This window comes from Pseudophryne corroboree, chromosome 1 (genome assembly GCF_028390025.1).
Source record: "Pseudophryne corroboree isolate aPseCor3 chromosome 1, aPseCor3.hap2, whole genome shotgun sequence".
In the NCBI taxonomy this organism is placed as follows: domain Eukaryota; kingdom Metazoa; phylum Chordata; class Amphibia; order Anura; family Myobatrachidae; genus Pseudophryne; species Pseudophryne corroboree.
The window spans coordinates 382179214-382203696 of NC_086444.1; the positions used below are offsets into that span (position 1 = coordinate 382179214).

Genomic DNA, 24483 nt, shown 5'->3' on the forward strand with positions numbered 1-24483 from the left:
AAATGATGTTCAACCTTCACTCAGTAATCCCTTTTCCACTTTAATAATCTTGCTTCTCTAAATGTAAAGAACATGGTGCCTGATTCCGAGAGACAAACTTGATGGCGATCACTCACAGCCCCCCCCCCCCTCCCCCCCACCTTAGCCGTAGCATGATTAACATGTCGCATCAATTTTGTAGGTGTGCCAAGGCCAGGCTCTATGCGTTTGGACTCAGATCTCCTAACCCCAGCAGAGGAGTTTGGCATTAGTCTGAGTAAGCTGAGGCTTGAGGACTCCAGCAGTCATAACCGGTGCAGCACTCCGATCCTGTGATGCATTCAGGAGGTGTCTTTATTTCCTACAGACAACTCTTGCTGCATTAGATTATTTGAGCATCACTGCTGCATCCAAAGACACAACAGCAATGCTAACTGCGTCCATCTTTGAATCAGGCCCTATGTGCACAAAATCGCTTTCCCTATATGTGACATGTAATAACCTCCATGCCGGCCAACATCTCCCATCATCTGGGGCAAAGTCCTGCTTCTAACTAAACTACAATCTAGCTCACTAATGTTCTTTTCATCTGATTTAAGTGTGCAGTTCCACCGAAGATGAATTTGCCTCCCCTTCCCGCAGCCTAAATCTAACATCCCCCGCCCAAGGCCTAACCCTAACAGTCCCTGGCATTCTTAAGATCGGATGCTGGGTGTCGAGATTCCGGCTTCGTCATTTCAACTGATGTCAGGATTACGGCACCGGTCTTCTGGACATGTGTCTGGAATCCGGCATCGGGATTTCGACTACTGGCATCCTGACCGTAATGTTAATGCTGGATAGTGACAGACTATTTAGTATGCCCATTTTGTTCTGTAGTATAGATAAACAATTTTAACTATTGTTGATAGAGAGTATGTGTATATGTGTGTGTGTGTGTATAGATAGATAGATATATATGTATATCTATCTCTATATATAACATACTCTCTTAGTTTAAGACCTCTTTTAGACAGTGTACTATATACACAATGACGCAATCACTTCTCCGCTCCTCTTAATACCTGCTGCAAGAAACGGAGGTTCTATTTAATTATTGTCTTATTTTCAGGTTAGTCAGAGGATAGATTGCTGTGCCCTATTAATCTCCCCACCTTAGAGAGCACATTCTTCTATAGCACCATCATTTCTTGTGCGTTTTCTTCACTCACCATGTACTCCTGCTACCCTGCGGCTTTAGAGCTGTATCCTTTTTTGGGGCATATTTCTAATAAAATGTTTTACAGCAAGATATGCGGAGAAAAATCTTATGGGATTTTCCACCTGCACGACGCGTGAAATTCTAGGCTCTGGCTTATTTATCAGCATGCTAAACAATCGAACAACTTTTGAGAGGAGGCTCTGCAATATGTAATGAAACTGTGCCACCATCTGGCCTTTCGCAGACCTGCGGGAGATTTCATCACAGAACACTTTAGACATCTAGAAGGCAGGAGAATGTCGTCTGTGTTCTATTTGTCATGACCCTTCTACTTGTAATTCATCTTCATGATATCTTGACCTTGCTGATGATTCAATCATGAATAGTGACACTGACCTTATATTATTCTATGGGTCCTACGTCTCTGCCGGAGCAGGCTGATTTAATATCTGTTCCTTCCAGCTTGTTACAGGAGGATTTCCTCTTTTATAGTAGGTCTGTGGGATTTAATAGCATATTGCTTCTATTATTCTTCTCTTAATAGAAGTATAAATTGATAGCATTTTAATGTTCCATTTGACAATTTTAATGCATCCATGTATTCATTATTTCACAGAAATCTTTCCTATTGCAATTTTCTGTTTTTATTTATTCATTAATTTATTTATTTTATTGTATCACTTCCAAAAGTACTAAACTTCGCCTATCAACAAGAAATTAACTATAAATAAACCGGTGTCCTTTTTTTATTTTTATTTGCAGTAAAGCAAAGGAGTTAAGTTGTAAAGGAGAATAAACTAATTTTTGTGTTGATTTGTACCGAGTCAGTAGGGATGTATTTGCATAAATTAGGCAGAATTTTATTCACACCTGAATAATTTTGCAGTGGATGAATAAATCGTACTGACAAACCATTTCACCACTGACATACTTATGTTTAGAGGGTTCTGCAGGCAATACAAAAACGGTTTTCAAATTAAAAAAAAAAAATCTGAATGTTTATCGCTGTGAATACTTATGTAAAGGTGCTCATTTATAGTTATCATTTTTAACCTTCAATGAAGCAAATTGTTTGTACGTTTCCAGAGTGGCCAGTTAGAACCCCTTCTGTCCAGATTTACAGAGGAAGAGGACCTGCAGATGAAGAGGATGTTGCAGAGAATGGATGTTCTTGCAAAGGTCAGGAACATTGTTCCTATCTGATTTTCCTGACAAGCTGTAGGTTTCTTGCAGTGCATGTCCAGTTACAATATATAACCCATCACAGAGGAGGTAAATGGCAATGATAAAACCGTATTCTAAAGAATTAAACATTAATGCAAGTAAGTACATGAAACAAGTCTCTATTCAGAGCAGGTGCGACCTGTCCGATCTTGATACGATTATAATGATAATGGGGTAAGCGCTCCACTAGTGTCTAACTATCTAATAGAACACGCACTTTGTGGAATGACGGTTGTTCAAATGCATTAATATGTTTGATAGCAAGAGTTGCACAGAGTGCATATGATTGCTGAATAGCTTGCCCTGCTGCTTGCATAAAGGTAGTGAAGGACGCCTTTCTATTCTTTTGTTTTACAGAAGGCCATTTTTCCCAGATGTTATTGCTTATTGTTCTGTGAAGATCATTTCCAAACATGGCAAATGTATAGATGCTAAGCAAAATAGTCTGCTTCTTGTTTAATGGGCACAAAGGTTTCTATTTGTGAGCCAAGTAAGGGGGCATATTTATTTAGGGGCCCTTTTTTCATTTATTTACTTTTCAGTTCCACAGCTCCTATGCACATCGGCTAGCCTGGTCACACTTGCCTGTATCCCATGAGTATACACATAACACCCTGAGCCAGAATCGCTGGGTATTGCTCCGATGCCACAGTAATATTTTATTGCAGCATATAAATACAAGGGTAAACACAGGCGTTCTAGAGGGGTTTCCATATACTTAATTTTAGAGTGTGGCCAGCCCATGGATGGGGCATAATTAGCACTTAACAAGCTACAGTAGTCTGTTTTAGTGCTCTAATTCCACATACACGCAGCAGACTTGGTAGGAAAAGCCGCAGTCTCTGGGCTTGCATAGCAGCACAGTTCCATCCCTTATACTGCATGGTATGGCCCGCTCTAGCAAAATCTCATCTTTTTTGCCCATCGTTCATTCGAGAACTGGTTTCTTGGTATCCCCATTCCATGTTCCAACTTTAGTCAGTCGACTAATTATCAATTTAAAATCCCAGCGTGATAACTGGCACACAAATGTTAGGGCGGCAGACAACTGAAATGACACCCTGAGGGGCTGTCCTCACATCACACTGTAGTGACACAGTTCTGCACATGGTCTTCTATTGAGGTCCAGTTTCTTCAGTACAGAGCAAGGAGGTCCAGCTGCGGGAAAGGGGATCCATGTTTATTTGGGGGGGTGGGGGTGATGATTAAAACTTTTATGGTACGTAGTAGCTTTAGTTGATCTTTTTAATATAAGAGACGTAGTCTTTACTGGATCATAAGCTACCAAAAGGTCTCGCAAATTAACAATTGCCTAACTACTGTATCATAGTAGCATAGGGTGCAGCTGCTGTGGGTACCATATCATGTGATAAATCAAGGTCCACATAACCACCATAGTAGAGGGTACGGCTGCTATGAAGACCATATCATGGGGGAAAGGTAATTCAAACTGGTCTTGCAGTGACTGTGATTGATTTAGACATTTATCTACATTCCGTTGTTTTGAGTATTAAACATTATCATTATTCATTGCCCCTTGCTCTGTCCCACCCTGCCCTCTCTACTGCTCTGTCCCTCCCCCTGCACATCACCCATTCCTGGCAGTGGGTCCTCCTCTTCTCCAGCACCTAGTCTGTTGTGTGTGAGCCTTCGCAGGTGCCATAACTATCATTGTGCATGCATGTTGAAGACAGGACAGACCTTACACTATTATTATTATTATTATTTTAACATTGAAGTAGTGACAACACACTTCAGCACCTTACGGTTGGGAGCAAAGGTAATAGTGAAACAAGGGTGTGTTAAGAAGATGTTATGCCCCCTACACATTAGGCGACCAGCCGCCGAGCTGCCCGACAGCCAATACGGCCAGTGGGCGACCCGGTGGCGGGGGGAGTGAAGTTTCTTCACTCACTCGGCTCCATAGCACTGCATGCTAATATGGACGAGATTGTCCATATTGGCTTGCATGCATAAGCAACCCGGCACCAATGATGAACGAGCGCGGGGCCGCGCATCGTTCATCGTTGGTGCCTACACACTGACCGATATAAACGAGTTTTCATTCAGTAATGAACGAGAACGTTCATATCGATCACTGTTATCGCCCAGTGTGTAGGGCCCTTAAGTGGACTGTTCACAATGCAGAATTTGTAGTTAAACTGTAATACATACTTTGTTATTCCGACACCCTGTTTATCAGAACATAAACAACTTGGAAGCAATATTCCCTTAACCGTATTGTTTTGAAAATACACCAAAGTTTGTTAAAGCCGGTCCATTTGACTATGTATAAATCTGTTTTGTGGTTTTCCTCTTTGCATTCACAAACCACTAGATGTGAGGAAACCGTGCTGGTCAAGAGCTGGCACAGAATGGCTCTCTGAGCCTCATTAATATTTAGATGCAGCATTCCTAAGATGAGCTGTAAACATGGCTCAGATGGTGCAGTAAATCAATGCCACTATATTTCACACATCTAAAAGGGTAGGAACAGCCCTTAGAAATGCCAGCTAGATCAGGAAGTCTTTGAAATCCCTTAATCAGCACTAATTTAAATAAATGTATGACTGCTAAAATGTAATCTTTTATAATGAAATGCAAACAAGGCTTTCTTTTTGAACTTTAATGGAATAAAAAATATATATCAGCCAGTTGTTTCCAGCATAAGTTATTAACAGCCCCAAAGAGTCATTTATAGCATCTTAAAAACAAATTGATTAGGGTGAGGTTGTTTATTGTAACCTTCACAAAGGAGAAAGATATTAATTGTCTAATTAAAACAGAATTGCTGCTTCAACTTCAGCTCTTACCAACAATAAGATTGGGGTGACATTGGAGACTCTGCAAACTTTTTTGTTACTAGCAGAGGCGTGGGGAATTAGCCATTTGTTATTTGCTGATTCAACCCTTAGCTACTATGCCATGTATACTGAGAGCTAAAGCATATACAGTATGTGTGGATTTCTAGATAGATTTATTATTTATTGAATTTACTTCCTGCTAGACTCTTATACCTAACACTCCTGCTGAGGAATACACACTAATACCCTTTCAGACCGCCTGAGGCGTGTCGTACCCGGGGACCTGACAGGGGAGCTCCCAGGGTGCCCCGCCGCCGCTGTAAGTAACCCGGCATATTGCAGGGTTGGTGACGTCAGCGAAGAAGTGACGGGGCGGGGCTTGGAGGTCACATGATCTCCAAGCACCGCCCGTACACACACACACGGTGAACGGGAAATGGATTGCATCGACCCAACTGCCGTTCATACCGCACAGCGTGCCGGGTTGAACACGTGTTCAACCCTGCTCGCTACCCGAGTTGGAATACTTGACCCGGTATTTCAACCCTGGCACCTTTTAGACCGCACATGAACACGGGTTATGTGCGTTCATGTGCCAATAACCCGTGTTCATAGCTGGCGGTCTGAAAGGAGTATCCGGGGCATTTTGGCACTATTTACATTAATAAGAAATTAAATACCGGCCAAATGTATCCATATAGTTCCTGTGATGTGCTCAGAATGAAGTGACCACATCCGTGGACCCTTCACTCCTCTATCGGGACTTTTGCATATGCCTGGTCTACTGACCAGGCATATGCGACTGCCCCATTATTGTGAAATGTAGCCCGTAGGCTACAACGGACTAATTCCATCCTCAGGTCCTTCATTTTACTTTGGCTGGAAAACATAAACTGCTCTGCTCTTTGTATTGAATTTCATTTCTCTAACGTCCTAGTGGATGCTGGGGACTCCGTCAGGACCATGGGGAATAGCGGCTCCGCAGGAGACAGGGCACAAAAGCAAGCTTTTAGGATCACATGGTGTGTACTGGCTCCTCCCCCTATGACCCTCCTCCAAGCCTCAGTTAGGTTTTTGTGCCCGGCCGAGAAGGGTGCAATCTAGGTGGCTCTCTTAAAGAGTTGCTTAGAAAAAGTTTTTAGGTTCTTTATTTTCAGTGAGTCCTGCTGGCAACAGGCTCACTGCATCGAGGGACTTAGGGGAGAGATTTTCAACTCACTTGCGTGCAGGATGGATTGGATTCTTAGGCTACTGGACATAGCTCCAGAGGGAGTCGGAACACAGGGCTCGCCCTGGGGTTCGTCCCGGAGCCGCGCCGCCGACCCCCCTTGCAGATGCTGAAGATGAAGAGGTCCGGAACCAGGCGGCAGAAGACTCTCAGTCTTCATCAGGTAGCGCACAGCACTGCAGCTGTGCGCCATTGTTGTCAGCACACTTCACACAGCGGTCACGGAGGGTGCAGGGCGCTGGGGGGGGGGGCGCCCTGGGCAGCAATGTATAATACCTGTATGGCGAAAAATACATCACATATAGCCCTTGAGGCTATATGGATGTATTTAACCCCTGCCAGATATCTAAAACTCCGGAGAAGAAGCCCGCCGAAAAGGGGGCGGGGCCTATTCTCCTCAGCACACAGCGCCATTTTCCCTCACAGAAAGGCTGGTGGGAAGGCTCCCATGATCTCCCCTGCACTGCACTACAGAAACAGGGTTAAAACAGAGAGGGGGGGCACTGATTTGGCGATATGTATATATATTAAAATGCTATAAAAGGAACACTTATATAAAGGTTGTCCCTGGATAATTATAGCGTTTTGGTGTGTGCTGGCAAACTCTCCCTCTGTCTCCCCAAAGGGCTAGTGGGTCCTGTCCTCTATCAGAGCATTCCCTATGTGTGTGCTGTATGTCGGTACGTGTGTGTCGACATGTATGAGGAAAATATTGGTGAGGAGGCGGAGCAAATTGCCTGTAATGGTGATGTCACTCCCTAGGGAGTCGACACCGGAATGGATGGCTTATTTATGGAAATTACGTGACAATGTCAACACGCTGCAAGCCGGTTGACGACATGAGAGGGCCGGCGAACAAATTAGTATCTGTCCAGGCGTCTCAAACACAGTCAGGGGCTGTAAAATGCCCATTTACCTCAGTCGGTCGACACAGACCCAGACACGGACACTGATTTCAGTGTCGACGGTGAAGAAACAAACGTATTTTCTTTTAGGGCCACACGTTAAGGGCAATGAAGGAGGTGTTACATATTTCTGATACTCCAAGTACCACAAAAAAGGGTATTATGTGTGAGGTGAAAAAACTTCCTGTAGTTTTTCCTGAATCAGATAAATTAAATGAAGTGTGTGATGATGCGTGGGTTTCCCCCGATAGAAAATTATTGGCGGTATACCCTTTCCCGCCAGAAGTTAAGGCGCGGTGGGAAACACCCCTCAGGGTGGATAAGGCGCTCACACGCTTATCAGAACAAGTGGCGGTACCATCTACGGATAGGGCCGTACTTAAGGAGCCAGCTGATAGGAGGCTGAAAAATATCCTAAAAAGTATACACACACATGCTGGTGTTATACTGCGACCAGCGATCGCCTCAGCCTGGATGTGCAGAGCTGAGGTGGCTTGGTCGGATTCCCTGACTAAAAATATTGATACCTTTGACAGGGACAGTATTTTATTGACTATAGAGCATTTAAAGGATGCATTTCTATATATGCGAGATGCGCAGAGGGATATTTGCACTCTGGCATCAAGAGTAAATGCGATGTCCATATCTGCAAGAAGATGTTTATGGACACGACAGTGGTCAGGTGATGCAGATTCCAAACGGCACAAAGATGTATTGCCGTATAAAGGGGAGGAGTTATTTGGGGTCGGTCCATGGGACCTGGTGGCCAGGGCAACTGCTGGAAAATCCACCGTTTTTTACCCTAAGTCACATCTCTGCAGAAAAAGACACCGTCTTTTCAGCCTCAGTCCTTTCGTCCCTATAAGAGTCATATCTGCCCAGGGATAGAGGAAAGGGAAGAAGACTGCAGCAGGCAGCCCATTCCCAGGAACAGAAGCCCTCCACCGCTTCTACCAAGTTCTCAGCATGACGCTGGGACCGTACAGGACCCCTGGATCCTACAAGTAGTATCCATGGGGTACAGATTGGAATGTCGAGAGGTTTCCCCCCTCGCAGGTTCCTGTAGTCTGCTGTACCAATGTCTCCCTCCGACAGGGAGGCAGTATTGAAAACAATTCACAAGCTGTATTCCCAGCAGGTGATAATAAAATTACCCCTCCGACAACAAGGAAAGGGGTATTACTCCACACTATATGGTGGTACTGAAGGCTAGGTGAGACCTATTCTAAATCTGAAAAATTTGAACACTTGCAAGGGTTCAAATCCAGATGGAGTCACTCAGAGCAGTGATAGCAAAGAACAAGGGGACTATATGGTGTCCCGGGACATCAGGGATGCTTACCTTCATGTCCCAAAATTTGCCTTTTCTCACCAAGGGTACCTCAGGTTCGTGGTACAGAACTGTCACTATCAGTTTCAAGACAATGCCGTTGGATTGTCCAAGGCACCCCGGGTCCTTACCAAGGTAATGACCGAAAGGAGGATTCGTCTTCAAAGAAAATGGACGACCTCCTGATAAGAACAAGGTCCAGAGAACAGTTGGAGGTCGGAGTAGCACTATCTCAAGTAGTTCTACGACAGCACGGGTGGATTCTAAATATTCCAAAACCGCAGTGTTCCGACGACACGTCTGCTGGTCCTAGGGATGATTCTGGACACAGTCCAGGAAAAGGTGTTTCTCCCAGAGGAGAAAGCCAGGGAGTTATCCGAGCTAATCGGGATCCTCCTAAAACCAGGAAAAGTGTCAGTGCATCATTGCACAAGAGTCCTGGTAAAAATGGTGGCTTATTACGAAGCGCTTCCATTCGGCAGATTTCACGCAAGAACTCTTCAGTGGGATCTGCTGGACAAATGGTCCGGATCGCATCTTCAGATGCATCAGCGGATAACCCTATATCCAAGGACAAGGGTGTCTCTCCTGTGGTGATTACAGAGTGCTCATCTTCTAGAGGGCCGCAGATTCGGCATTCAGGATTGGATGCTGGTGACCACGGAGGCCAGCCTGAGAGGCTGGGGAGCAGTCACACAAGGAGTGTGATCAAGTCTGGAGAATTCTCTCCACATAAATATACTGGAGCTAAGAGCAAATTTATAATGCTCTAAGCTTAGCAAGACCTCTGCTTCAAGGTCAGCCGGTATTGATCCAGTGGGATAACATCACGGCAGTCGCCCACGTAAACAGAAAGGGCGGCACAAGAAGCAGGAGGGCAGTGGCAAAACTGCAAGGATTTTTCGCTAGGCGGAAAATCATGTGATAGCACTGTCAGCAGTGTTCATTCCGGGAGTGGACGACTGGGAAGCAGACTTCCTCAGCAGGCACGACCTCCACCCGGGAGAGTGGGAACTTCATCGGGAAGTTTTCCGCATGATTGTGAACCGTTGGGAAAGACCAAAGGTGGACATGATGGCGTCCCGCCCGAACAAAAAATGGGACAGGTATTGCGCCAGGTCACGAGACCTTCAGGCGATAGCTGTGGACGTCCTGGTAACACCGTGGGTGTAACAGTCGGTGTATGTGTTCCCTCCTCTGCTTCTCATAACCAAGGTATTGAGAATTATAAGACATAGAGGAGTAAGAACTATACTCGTGGCTCCGGATTGGCCAAGAGGGACTTGGTAACCGGAACTTCAAGAGATGCTCACAGAGGACTAATGGCCTCGGGAGCTAAGAAGGGATTTGCTTTCAGCAAGTACCATGTCTGTTCCAAGAGGAACCGTGGCATCGGCCTTTAAGAAAGGACCTGCTCCAGCAGGGACCTTGTCTGTTCCAAGACTTACCGCGACTGCGTTTGACGGCATGGCGGTTTGAACGCCGGATCCTAAGGGAAAAGGCATTCCGGAAGAGGTCATACCTACCCTGGTCAAAGCCAGGAAGGAGGTGACCGCACAACGTTATCACCACATGTGGTAAAAATATGTTGCGTGGGTGAGGCCAGGAAGGCCCCACGAAAAAATTTCAACTAGGTCGATTTCTGCACTTCCTGCAAACAGGAGTGTCTATGAGCCTCAAATTGGGGTCCATTAAGGTTCAAGTTTCGGCCCTATAGATTTTCTTCCAGAAAGAATTGGCTTCAGTTCCTGAAGTCCAGACGTTTGTCAAGGGAGTATTGCATATACAGCCCTTGTGTGCCTCCAGTGGCACCGTGGGATCTCAACGTAGTGTTGGGATTCCTCAAATCATATTGGTTTGAACCACTCAAATCTGTGGATTTGAAATATCTCACATGGAAAGTGACCATGCTGTTGGCTCTGGCCTCGGCCAGGCGATTGTCAAAATTGGCGGCTTTGTCTTACAAAAGCCCATATTTGATTTTCCATTCGGACAGGGCAGAACTGCGGACTCGTCCCCAGTTTCTTCCTAAGGTGGTGTCAGCGTTTCACCTGAAACAACCTATTGTGGTGCCTGCGGCTACTAGGGACTTGGAGGACTCCAAGTTGCTAGACGTTGTCAGGGCCCTGAAAATATATATATATATATATATATATATATATATATATATAATTCCAGGACGGCTGGAGTCAGAAAGTCTGACTTGCTGTTTATATTGTAGGCACCCAAAAAGCTGGGTGCTCCTGCTTCTAAGCAGACTATTGCTCGTTGGATTTGTAGTACAATTCAGCTTGCACATTCTGTGGCAGGCCTGCCACAGCCAAAATCTGTAAATGCCCATTCCACAAGGAAGGTTGGCTCATCTTGGGCGGCTGCCCGAGGGGTCTCGGCTTTACAACTTTGCCGAGCAGCTACTTGGTCAGGGGCAAACACGTTTGCAAAATTCTACAAATTTGATACCCTGGCTGAGGAGGACCTGGAGTTCTCTCATTCGGTGCTGCAGAGTCATCCGCACTCTCCCGCCCGTTTGGGAGCTTTGGTATAATCCCCATGGTCCTGACGGAGTCCCCAGCATCCACTAGGGCGTTAGAGAAAATAAGATTTTACTTACCGATAAATCTATTTCTCATAGTCCGTAGTGGATGCTGGGCGCCCATCCCAAGTGCGGATTGTCTGCATTACTTGTACATAGTTATTGTTACAAAAAATCGGGTTATTATTGTTGTGAGCCATCTTTTTTAGAGGCTACTTCATTGTTATCATACTGTTAACTGGGTTCAAATCACAAGTTGTACGGTGTGATTGGTGTGGCTGGTATGAGTCTTACCCGGGATTCAAGATCCTTCCTTATTGTGTACGCTCGTCCGGGCACAGTACCTAACTGAGGCTTGGAGGAGGGTCATAGGGGGAGGAGCCAGTACACACCATGTGATCCTAAAAGCTTGCTTTTGTGCCCTGTCTCCTGCGGAGCCGCTATTCCCCATGGTCCTGACGGAGTCCCCAGCATCCACTACGGACTATGAGAAATAGATTTATCGGTAAGTAAAATCTTATTTTTATCCATAGAGCAGCTCTGTGTTGTGCCCAAGGGCATTGATAATAAGCAACTTTGTCTATGCTGGTATAGATCAACTATTGTATATGATATCCTGATTATACAGTATTATGGGAATATAATGTGTACATGGGAATATAGTTGTCTTTCTGTCTACATGTCTGAGTTCATCATGGCCTATATACCTACCTGGGTTAAAAGTGCTGCTTATTCTCCATGCCATGACAATCAGTGCCTTTATTGTACATTTGTTTCTGTTCTATCTAGAAAGCCTTAGAAAAAGGTGTTCGTTTGATGGTCGATGCAGAACAGACCTATTTCCAACCTGCAATCAGCCGCCTGACATTGGAAATGCAGCGTAAATTTAACAAGGGCAATCCCATTATCTTCAACACATACCAGTGCTACTTAAAGGTGAGAGGCTGTGCAGCAATGATGAATACTGCTCAGCACAAGGCAGTGTACAAAGAACAATGACTGCACCTTGGATATTACTAGGTGGCGTACACAAAGATTATTTTGATGCAAATTATAGAATATATTTATTTGGCTGATGAGAATACTGTGTTTACATTATGCCTGCCACTAGATTTGTGCTTGTTTTCATCTTTTGCGGTCAAGTGAAACTCCTGCTGTATAATAGATGGCAAACCTATTTTCCCACACCTGCAGTGAATAGTGCTGAAGAGGGAAACATATAGTGTTAGTCTGTTTTTTATAGCAATGGTTTATAAAATGCTTCTGTACTGATGATGTTCAATGTATATATTGAGTCACTTTTCATACTCAAATAAATAATAGATGTGATATAAAGAGTGATAAGAAAGAAAACGAAAATCTTCAAAAGAGTCCAAAGACCTAATTTCACAGCATTACTATATCGCCGGCATCCCAGTGATTAAAGGGGGTCATTCCGAGTGATCACTCGCTAGCAGTTTTTAGCAGCCGTGCAAACGCATTTTCGCCATCCACTGGGGAGTGTATTTTCGCTTTGCAGAAGTGCGAACGCTTGTACAGCAGAGCGCCTGCAAAATCTTTTTGTGCAAAACAAGACCAGCCCTGTAGTTACTCTTTGCGTGCGTTGATTCTAACGACGGAGGGACGTCTTTTGACGGTGGGACGGCTTTTGACCCAGTGAACGCCCACCTACACTTGCGTTTTTCCTGCCACGCCTGCGTTTTTCTAAGCACTCCCTGAAAACGGTCAGTTGACACCCAGAAACGCCCACTTCATGTCAATCTTCCTGCGTTCGGTCGAGGGACTGGAATGTTCGTTACACTCTGTGCAAACCCACGATGCTCATTGTACCCGTACGACGCGCCTGCGCATTGCGGTGCATACACATGCGCAGAAATGCAGATTTTTAGCCTGATCGCTGCGCTGCAAACAACGGAAGCTAGCAATCAACTCGGAATGACCCCCAAAATCCCAACAGGTGCTTTGCAATGCAATCCCCTCCCTTCCCGCAGTCTATCCCTAACCTCCACCATAGTGCCTAATCCTAAAAGCCCACCCACCCGTATAGTATACATTATCTCACAGATTTGTCTGTGTGTCAACACCAGATGGTCGAAATGAACTTTGGTCGACTGGTTCATAAGATTGACATCCAAATGGTCGACAGTTTTTTTTTGTTTTTTTTTTTTTTGTTAATTTAATCTGAATCCTCTCCCAATTACTTAACCTTAAAAATCATGAAAAAGTATGTGTTGACTTTTTTTGTGTCGACCATTCACATATCGACTTGTTGACCCTGTATACCTAAGTCCACTTCGACCATTTAACTATCAACCTTTTGAACCTGTAGAACTTTTGCCTGTCGACCTATTAACTGTCTGTCTGTGTACTATCTACCTACTATCCGGATAACACTATATTTATTCAAGTCAACGTGGAACAAATGGATGCCACTTGATAACTCTGCGATATCGCTATGCAATGACTACAATACTGTATATTCTCAATACTATACAGAATGCCGCTAATTGGAGCCCAGCAGTAGTGGCTGGAGACTGCATTAAGTACTGTTTTCCTTTTTATATGCACACTCTGCTACTTTGTGTTTACTGTCACATTTCTTTCATGTAATTGTTTTGCTTTAATACATATTACCAGACAGAAAATGCCGCCTTTGTTAAATAAATATCTGTTTTCAGGTGCTTGCAATATGATAAATCTGTGTGCTCTCCTCTCTACATAGGAAGCATATGACAATGTGACTGCTGATGTAGAGTTATCCCGACGAGAGGATTGGCATTTTGGTGCTAAGTTAGTGAGAGGGGCGTACATGCAACAGGAAAGAAGTCGGGCAGCAGAGGTGGGCTACGAGGACCCCATCAATCCTACATATGAGAAAACCAATGAGATGTACCATAGGTATGCATATAGAAACAGAATTTTGTATGTAGACCTTTCATTTACCTTGCCTACTGCCTTCATAAAATGTTGTTGTTTTTTTTCAATTCGTTCTTGAAAAGGAAGGGTCTGTCACTAATTGGCCAATGTAACCATAGTTTTGAATGCTGTTGCTAACTGATTACAGGCAATCTGAAAGAGAGGTCAGCCAAGTGGATCTGTCACAAGTGACAACTGTGCTTTTATATCAAAGTCCGTACATAGTATCACCAGTGGAATACAGTTTCTAATGGCGTTGAACACTGCCATAGATATCTCTAGAGTTGAGACTTTTCTAATTTAATTTTCCACAGAAAGAAAAATATATATATATATTTGTAGGATCAAGAACACAGCACTTTGTAGAATAGGATAGTAAAGGTAATAGTGCTCTTTCATTATAGAGAGTCTGATCTCATTTTTATTATCAGACTTTATCTGCAAGTCTCCAGTTATGAAACCTTCAAGGATAGAGCAGCCTGTAGAAGATGAGATTGGCATTGTTACAGCAGCATTCCTGGAGTCGCCTGCTGAAGTTGTGGCAGGCAGTAGGTTACACAAGTTTAGGGCTGAATGTGACTGGGATAGTGTCCTTGGATGCGGAGTAGAATACAGCAGGCAGCATTGTAGCCAGGCTCAGAAATGCCCCGGCATACTTCAAGTCATGACATCACACAACAAAGACATACCCTGCCCTTTTGTATGCAGCTAGGTGCCTGATCAGGGGCCGCTGGGGCAACGACTATGCTGCCCCTTTGACCTTACACCCTGGGTAATAGCAGTAGCTGAATACCCCTCGTTCCAGCCCTGATATGTTAGACATTAATAATATTATTGGTATAACATGCCTGTCTAATTTAAGGGTCTATCCATGAAGCAATGAAAAGAGTGGAGAAAAACAGGGCTGTAACTAAGTGTACGAGAAGGGGGCAGCACACATATCGCTGCAGGGTAGGGGGCGCTGTTGTCGGCACTTGTCAATTATCTTTTAATTACTTTCACTTGCAGCTTACCCCCTTTTGAAGACCAGCATCTCCTGACCGCCCCTGTCTCCTACCCTGACCTCTTCTGTCGCTAATACCTATACAACATTCATGAACACAACTTGAGATTTCTTTGTTATTCAGTCACACTGTCCTTTATTACATACCCAGGATTCAAACCCATTGTCTGTGGCATTACAGTTAGACAATCTACTCATTGAGCTATCTGCCCTTGCATAGAAAGCTAGAGCATTCTAAGATAGAGAATTCTAACTTTCTGCTGCGGGGTACACTGGGCTCCACAAGTCTGGACAATGGGGTGTAGAGTAGGATCTTGATACGAGGCACCAACAGATTCAAAGCTTTGACTGTTCCCAGAATGCACAGCGCCTCCTCCTATATCACCCCGCCTCCCAGCACAGGAGCTCAGTTTGTCAGTTGGTGCTGCAGTAAGCAGGCACTTAACAGGAGGGGCTGCTCCAAGCAGCCCTAAGAAAAGCTTTTTATGAGGTAAAAAGTGAAGACTTCAAGAGCAGCAGCAGGGGTAAATGTCTTCTGACATTCTCTGCTGCAGCTCCAGCTCTCCCCAGCGGCGCTGTACACTCCCGAGCCCTGGTTGCCGGGTACCTACAGCGGATGCTCCGGTTTACTTCACGTTAGGCACACACGGCTAGGGCTCTCCAGGATCGTGTGGCCGCGCTTCGGGAGGTGGTAAGTGGGTCCCGCTCGCGGGACCCGGTCTTTATCTCGATCCGGCGCGGTCAGTGGGAGGCGGGCCGCGCGCGCTGGCGGTGGACACTGTGGATACAGGCGATCCCACTAGATCACCATGGCATGGGCGCAGGTCAGGTTTTCTCTTAAAACCGATTTTAATATTGCCCACAGTACCCGGTGGTTTTGCCAGCAAGGGGGATAAGGCTTAGACCTAAAGCCCCAGCCCCAGGGCGCCATTTCCAGCAAGTGTTCCCACCCTGGAGCTGCAAATCTGTCTTTTCCTCACTCCCTGTTAGTGTCTGCGGCGCCATTACTCCTCAGCTCACTGTTCCTGGGACTGCTTGGGCAAATCCTCCTATGTAAAGCCGCCTGGTTGTCAGCGCTGTGCCTTTACATGAAACTTAAGTATTATACCTGCCTTTTTAGTCAGGGGTTTATAGTACAATTACCCTGTGATATACATCCAGTTTCTTACTGTGTAGTGTTATATCATTTGTTATATAGCTGTGTAAGCTAGTCCAGTGCAGTATTATTATCTGTAATAACCTCTGCATTGTACAAACTGTGACTATTTGTGTGTACATTGATAGCTGAGTGGTGTCCATCTCGTGTCTTTCACTCAACTTGCTATCCCTATATTCTATAACCTGAGGGGGCTTGGTGCGTCAGGTGTTATTTAATATAGAATTTTCACAAAGATATACTGTATTACGTATTTTTCTCTGTGATTTAGTCACCATATCTCTCCTTTATCTCCGCTGGTGCTGACTACACTGCGCAGGGGTTTGGGTTTAGGGATATAGTGCTGCTAATAATTGTACTGTGTTACCTCATACTGCAAGTTATATCATGTCTGCTTCTGAGGGTAACGGTTCTGGGGCGGAACACACTGCTGGTGTTGCTGAAGCCACAGACACATATGGGGAGAATATAGCAGCTGTGGGCTCTGGTTCTGGGGGCTCCTTGCCCCCCAGTGGGACTGTGGCAACGGAGGCACATAATGACCCTCCGTGGGCCGCTTTTTCCACGCTTCTGCATATGCTAGTTCATAAACTAACACCCCCTATGGGACCCCCAATGCTGGTACAGCCGTATGTGGTCCCTGCAGCTAACCCGCCGTGGGCGGACGATTTATCTGCTCAATTAAAGAAGTTGAACCAGTCCCTGACTACTAAAAAGTCTGACCAACGCTCGCCTAGGTCCAAGAGGTCCTCTAAGCGAGCGCTCGTCTCCTCAGAATCCACTGCTGTCACTGACACCTCGTCTGATGAAGACAGCATATACACTGACCCCACAGGTTCTGACTCGGATACGGCTGATGGGGAGGGTAGTTCACATGTGGATGTTCCTGATCTTTTGGAGGCTATTAAGTTAATTCTGCAGATTACGGATGATCCCGAGCCATCCGTTCCTCCTAAGAAACCAGATAGGTTCAAGCGTCAGAAGGTGATTAAACAAGTTTTACTTCACTCTGACCACCTAGTGGATATACGTCAGGAACCCTGGCAAAGCCCGGGTACGAAGTTTGTGCCTCAAAAGAAGATGCTGTCTCCCCATCCCCTCGCGCCAGAGCTGGTGAGAATTGGGAAACGCCTCCTCCAGTAGACTCGCATGTGGCTAGGATGGTGGTTTCCTCAGCTCTACCTGTCACTACCGTCACATCTCTAAAAGAGCCTACGGATAAACGTGTCAAGGGTTGTCTAAAAGCGATTTACACCCTCACGGGTGCTGCACAAAGGCCCACTATTGCAGCTACATGGGCGGCAGAGGCTATTGAAGCATGGGCCTTGGAGTTAGAAGCTGAAATCTCCTTTGACCATGCTAGACAATGCTTGTCATATATTGTCACAGCTTCTCGCTATATTAAAGAGGCGGCTTCTGATGCCGGTATCCTAGCAGCCAAGGCCTCTACTACGTCAGTCCTGGCTCGCAGGATATTGTGGCTGAGATCCTGGTCTGTGGACCTGGACTCTAGAAAAACCCTGGAGGTACTCCCTTTCAAGGGGGATATTCTGTTTGGGGAGGACTTAAATAAGATAGTGGCTGACTTGGCTACTGCCAAAACTGCCTGTCTGCCTAATACAGCTCCTTCTGTGTCGAAGGCCAAAGGCACGTCCTTTCGCCCCTTTCGTCCTTCAGGTAAAGCAAAAGGTCAGGCGTACCATAAGCAGGCCCGCACTTCCAAACCTGGTAAGCCGAATCCCAAAAGAGCCTGGGCTGCCCGTCAGCCAGCAGCCAAGACCGATAAGCCTGCCGCATGACGGGGCGGGCCTCCCCCTGGGGGATCCCAGGGTGGGGGGCCGGCTTCTAGGGTATACCCAGGAATGGTTGAAGACCACTTCAGATGCCTGGGTACGGGAAGTCGGCACTCGAGGTTACGCCATAGCCTTAAAAAACCGACCCGCTCATCGATTTTGCCAGACAGACGTCCCGTCGGACCAGACAAAGGCAAACACTCTGCATTCGGTGGTACAGACCCTCCTGGATACAGCAGTCGTAGTACAGGTGCCTCTTGCTCAGAGAGGCCGGGGGTACTATTCTCCGCTGTTTCTAGTCCCGAAACCGAATGGGTCCTCCCGGCCCATTCTCAACCTCAAGGCACTGAACAAATTTGTGAAGGTTTCCAAGTTCCGTATGGAAACCCTTCGCTCTATAGTCCTGGCCTTGGAACCTGGGGACTACATAGTAACATAGTATCTAAGGTTGAAAAAAGACAATTGTCCATCGGGTTCAACCTATTTGTGGTCTCCTATGCACGATTATTTTGTATCAAATTTTGACTGAATTTGCTGACTGCCGTTCCGATTAACCCCTCTTTTTTATAATAACCATAGTGCGTGACTATGCCCCGTAACCCTGGATATCCTTATCCATGAGGAATTTATCTAACCAATTCTTAAAGGTGTTGACTGAGTTGGCCATTACAACTCCCTCAGGCAGGGAATTCCAAACATGTATCGTCCTTACCGTAAAAAATGGCATTAGCCGATGACACTTCTCTTGTCGTGAGAGTGTGGTGTATGTGGCTATTAACCATTGTCGTCTCTTTTCCTGCTACTGCATTGGGCTGGTTAACTAAACTGAGCTCCTGTGCTGGGAGGCGGGGTGATATAGGAGGCGGCGCTGTGCATTCTGGGAACAGTCAAAGCTTTGAGCCTACTCTACACCCCATTGTCCAGACTTGTGGAGCCCAGTGTACCTCGCAGAAAGAGTTTTAACAAGGGTAAGTTCTTACCATAAAACTCGTTATTTGAAGCGTACTTTGTGAAAAAATGATCAGCAATGCGGCTGAGCAGAACTATGTAGTGTGGCTTAAAGTAATTGGATGTGTGACTGCACACTACATAGATCTGCTCAATTGCAATGCTGATTATTTTTTTAAAAAGTACCAGTAGCTTCATATAGTTCTCATAGTTTTTACGCAGGATCAATTAGCTCAATAAGTAAGGAGTTTGATTAGAATTCAGCAGGTTATAGGTTTGAATCCTGGGTATGGTAGTATATTGAAATGTGTCATTTAATAAAGGGTTATTGTGACTGAATAACAACAAGAATATATATTACTGTCAGAAGGGGCATCATAGCATGGGCTTTCACTGGGATCAATCTTGTCATGCCCCCTCCTGCACGCCTTATGTCCCTATTGAAAAAAATTGGGGAGGGGAGGCGCCAATTCTCTCTCTGGCACAGGGCACCAAAAAGTCTGTTTACAGCTCTGGAGAAAAGGACCAGTAGAGAAGTTGCCCATGGTGGTCAATCTGCTTTGAAGGAAGCCCTTATCAAGTACATTCTATAAAATGTAAGGGAGATGCTGATTGGTTGCTATGGGCAGCTTATACACTGGTCTGTTTCTCCACTCTTTTCACTGCTTCATGAATAAACCCCCTTAGTCATCTAGGTAGTGATGTCACACCATGCTGTTCCATATCCAAGGATGGGCAAGCAGTGCTGCTGTGTAGGGCCTAGCTAGATGTACATACCCGGGACCGTCTACTCAGTCCCTTTGGTCCACCAGATTTCGATCTAGGGCCAGAGGTGCATCAAATGCAGCTAGAGGCACCAGGGGTAAACCTAAGAAACCAGCCGTTGTTGGCTCTCAAGAACAGAGCACCAGATCAGCTTCCGCAAAAACCTCAGCATGACGGTGCCCGCCCACCCCAGGAGGATCTCGATGTGGGAGCCCAGTTACGTCACTTCAGCCACATCTGGAAAAGTTCCTGCCAGGACGCCTTGGTAAGGGACCTTATTTCTCAGGGTTACAAGCTGGAGTTCGACGGTGCTCCTTCCCAACAATTTTTCAAATCAAGCTTACCAGCTTTGGAAAATATGCGTGTTAAGCTTCTACAAGCCTTCACAAAGTTGGTCCAGTCCCAAGTCATTGTTCCAGTACCCCTGCAACAGCAAGGACAAGGTTACTACAGTCTGTTTGTTGTGCCAAAACCAGACTGGTCTGTGAGGCCAATTTTGAATCTGAAGTCCTTGAATCCTTACCTTAAGGTTTTCAAATTCAAGATGGAATCTCTGAGAGCAGTGATCGCAGGCCTAGAACATCAGGAATTCCTAGTGCCCCTTGATATCAAGGACGCCGGCTTCCTCATCAGGCCAACTGAGGTTCGCCCTGCTGAACGATCACTACTAGTTCCAGGCGTTACCCTTTGGCTTGTCTACAGCTCCGAGGGTGTTCACAAAAGTGATGGTGGAAATCATGTCCAGCTCGGGGTCCAGGGGGTCAACGTGGTCCCTTACTTGGACAATCTCCTGATAAAAGTCCACATATTTTAGGATTGGCAGCCACCAGCCCTGGTTTTGCCTATTACATTGACCAGAAATAATTTTAATTGGTCCTAAACCACCAGCCCAGGGCTCAGGGTGCCACAGCACTCAGTTTGAGAACCACTGGTATACAGTACTTTGTACAGAACAGGTTAGGAAGCCTACATGTGATTACTAGTTGTTGTTATGTGCAACATTGTGAGAACTACTTATTTAGACTGACAGGGAAGCAACAAGTAGCTTGTCAAAATTTTCCAGAATTCCCTCCCTCCAAATGCATGCTACTCCCTTGTATAGAACTGCCTCTGTTTGCTTAAGTAAATCTCCATTCTAACTATTTGTAGTATATAATAGACAGAGTAGAGTTCAGCATTTACAATCCAAATACAATTGCTATGCAAAATATTTACCTTGTTTTGCATCTGTTAATGAAATGTACTAACCTTTTGTGTAACAACTATAGTATTGCACTAAATTCATATTCACAGTGACTTGCAAAGCAAGAGTAGAATTCTACTGCAATACAAACTATTGCACTGACCTCTGTGTAACAATCTGTTCTGCTACAAAACGTTATTTGCATGAAATCTGACCCTGAATTTGTATCCTTTGTAGTTATTATGTAGATGTTATATTTGTATTTTTTGGGGGGTTCTCTCTTTTAAGGTGTGTACACACGTTGCGATATGCACTTAACTTTAATTACAATTTTAGGTATATAGTCAAAATCGTAAAGAAAGTTAGTGCATATTGCACCGTGTGTACATAGCTTGCGATGCCGATGCGCGCTCCCGCGGGATCGGCATCGTAAGAAAAAATAGACTGCGCAGGCAGGCCAACATTGACTATATCGGCGGGGCCGGCCCTGTCGAATAGTCAGTGTCAGGCAAACAGCGCATCGCGCCGTGTGTACACAGCTTTACAAGAAGTCATTTTAAGAGGAAATTATTTTGACGGCATTTTCCTGTAGTAAACTATTTGGAGGCTTGATTGCAAAATCAACTAGTTTCAGTTATCTCCCTATAAACTTATGCACGTTTTGTAGTTATAAGCATTTTATGTTGAGGCTGTTTCGGCAATATGTATTGTTATTGGTGCTTTCCATAAATTGTTAAAAAAATAAAAATAATGGGCAAAATTGCATGTTCATATGGAATATGTATTACAATACTTTATTTAAATTGGATCTACAGTTTAACACCTTCACCATAAAGCACTAATTGGCTCATTACAAAGCTTTATCCTTCTGTATTTGCCATTTGTACTAATTATTATACACTTGGCAAGTGCTTCTAGTTATGTTATCATGAGCAGGGGTGTGCTTTACATTCTGTTGGAAGGTTTAGGACATATGCTTTGGAGCAAACACAGACTGGATAGAGTAGCTTATTGCAATTTAGTAAGAACATATTCTGTTTTAGTTTCTGCAGAGCTATCTGTATGTCTCAGCCAGACAGAGAAACACTGCAACCTGACAGAGCTGCTTCCCTTCAGCATATGTTTTCCCCGTGCTGTCTAAAATGTGGATTTAGGCAGCAATACAGTTACCAGGATAATAAAAATCTTCTCCAGCTACAAGGACAGTGTACTGTATCTTAAATAACACTGCTACCTCCTGCTTGGCTTCATTTTATGTACCGTCACTGGTTTTTTGTTTTAATCGATAGTCTTTATGACTATCGATTAGTTCTCTGAAATAATCGTGTCTCTTATTAGGGATTGTACAAATAACATTGTATTTTATATGGTGGGTTTAACCTGAACAGGGTGGGTAGAAGTCACTGGCCTATTTATAATGGGTGCAGTGTCTGCAGTACACACAGGCCCCGGGGTCCAGGTGGGCCCACACTGCACACTTTGCACCCATTTACTTTTTCTATTCTTACCCTCCGGAGTCCTGCGTTGGCAGCAGCAATGCTGCAGAAATCACTGGGAAAATTGCCGCTGCACCATTATCCCGGAGAACTGTGCATGTGCATTAGACTGTAGGACAACGCTAGGTCCCCTAATGACGCTAGTGCCCAGTGTCCACAGTGCTGCCTACTGGAGATGGGGGGGGGGGGGGATCCAGACAGAGTTTGGGCACGGGCTGCCTACTCTCTTGATGCCCCTCCAGTGGGAGTGGTTAGTCAGTGAGTGCAGGCAGGAAATTGGGAAGTTGTGGGGGTCTATGAAGTATGTATGTCTGTCCGATGGACATCGTTCAAGTCATTGATATGCGATCCTTTCCTGTCATACTCCAGTATACCCCAGATTTTTGACTATATGAAATACTACAAAGAAAATATTATAAATATCTTCTTTATATTAGTCTAATCATTTTTATAGTCCATACGCTGGAGTAAAAAGTCTGACAGGTGAGGCAGCGCCTCCCCTGCCTACCTTGCCCACACATCTCTGATCAAAACTCACCAAATATCCAGCAGTATATACTGCTGCACTTGTGTATAATGCCCATATGTACCCTTCGGCTCATATATTATGTGTAAATATGGTTCTGGTACTAGCCATTGCCTTCCCAGCCGTGTACCTTACCGAACGTCCCTAGTTCAATTATGGAGTTCTAAATTAGCTCAGTCCCAAACTGGTTGTTTAGCAGTGACGTAGGGACATATTCAGTTAGCTGCGGAGTATATGCATTGCATTACTGAATTAGTACAACACTTTTTTTTGTTGTGTTGTTTTTGTTTTGTTTTTCTTGTGGTTTGTTTTGTTTATTGAGTTCTAATAAAATACAGATTAAAAAAGTTCCACTTTTTGGTTTGTTTTAATATAACTGTTAAACATTTTCTAATCTGTTTGTATTCTAATGTTTTAACAGTAAATTATAGATAACAGCATAGGTCACAATTGGATCAGGGTTTAACCGTAAATAGTTAACTGGCATGAAAGTTGCATTAAAGAAGATTTTCTTGTCTTCATGTAATAGATTTCGTTCAAATATTTCTTTTATTCTTCTCTACCACCCAAAAAGACACCATGGTTGTATGAAGTACTTTGTGCTACTAGAAAAAAAAATGTTTTGCTTCTCGCCCAGATTGACATATTAATCCCTGATTGATTAATGTATATGCCATTTTGTACATTGTATAATTCTCTAGCCAGTCATCAAGGCTATTGTGAGTTTTGATTACACCCTTTTGTCCGGCAGATGTCTTGATTATGTCTTGGAAGAGATTAGACACAATCGCAAAGCAAATGTAATGGTTGCCTCTCACAATGAAGACACTGTGAAATTCACCTTGAAAAGGTAGGCTTTATACAGTATGCTGTATTTCCCACAACTGATTAAATGTATTGAAAAAAATAAACGTGGTTAGAGCAGCAATTGGATTATTATTCATAAAATGCACCGTATTTAGCAGAGCTGTACATTGAGGGAATTATAATATAAATTAAGTGCAATGAAATTAGACTGAAGATAAAAATGCCCTAACCCCAAAAAGCTTACATTCTAAAGAGGTGTAGGTAACAATTGATGTATTACTATAAAATTAGTTCCTCATTGTGCATAATGTGGTTTAAAATGGTTTTATATTATCCCTTAATTTCGTCTATATATCTATGTAGATAAACTGAAAAATCCATGTAAAATGTATACCACATCTGTTGTATGCTAAAATTGTTCTCCTGCTCTGACAGAAACCACTTAAAATCTCATTATTCATACCATGTTGGACATATAGTGTAAATACTATTCTTAATGTCGGCACAGATTAATCAGGTACAAGTTGGCTACTCTAGAATTATTACTCTGTGCCTACTCTAGCCCCTGACTCCTGTGCACTGGGGATTTAATTGTCCTCCAGTGAATGTCTAATCTGATTGATATACCTAATATTGTGTATTCGTGTAATAAACTTCCTTATGAAGTGTTCTGTGTATTCCAATAC

At 44.4% G+C, this 24483-nt stretch overlaps 1 protein-coding gene across 1 annotated transcript in view; it reads left to right on the forward strand.

Moving 5' to 3' along the window:
• The window catches only part of PRODH (proline dehydrogenase 1), a 231562-nt gene that overhangs the window by 201317 nt on the left and 5762 nt on the right, over positions 1 to 24483 (forward strand). Inside the window, exons 9-12 of the mRNA XM_063913160.1 lie at positions 2267 to 2359; positions 11994 to 12140; positions 13927 to 14102; positions 23742 to 23840. Of these exons, the coding sequence (XP_063769230.1) occupies positions 2267 to 2359; positions 11994 to 12140; positions 13927 to 14102; positions 23742 to 23840 (515 nt within the window). The remainder of the gene's footprint in view (positions 1 to 2266; positions 2360 to 11993; positions 12141 to 13926; positions 14103 to 23741; positions 23841 to 24483) is intronic.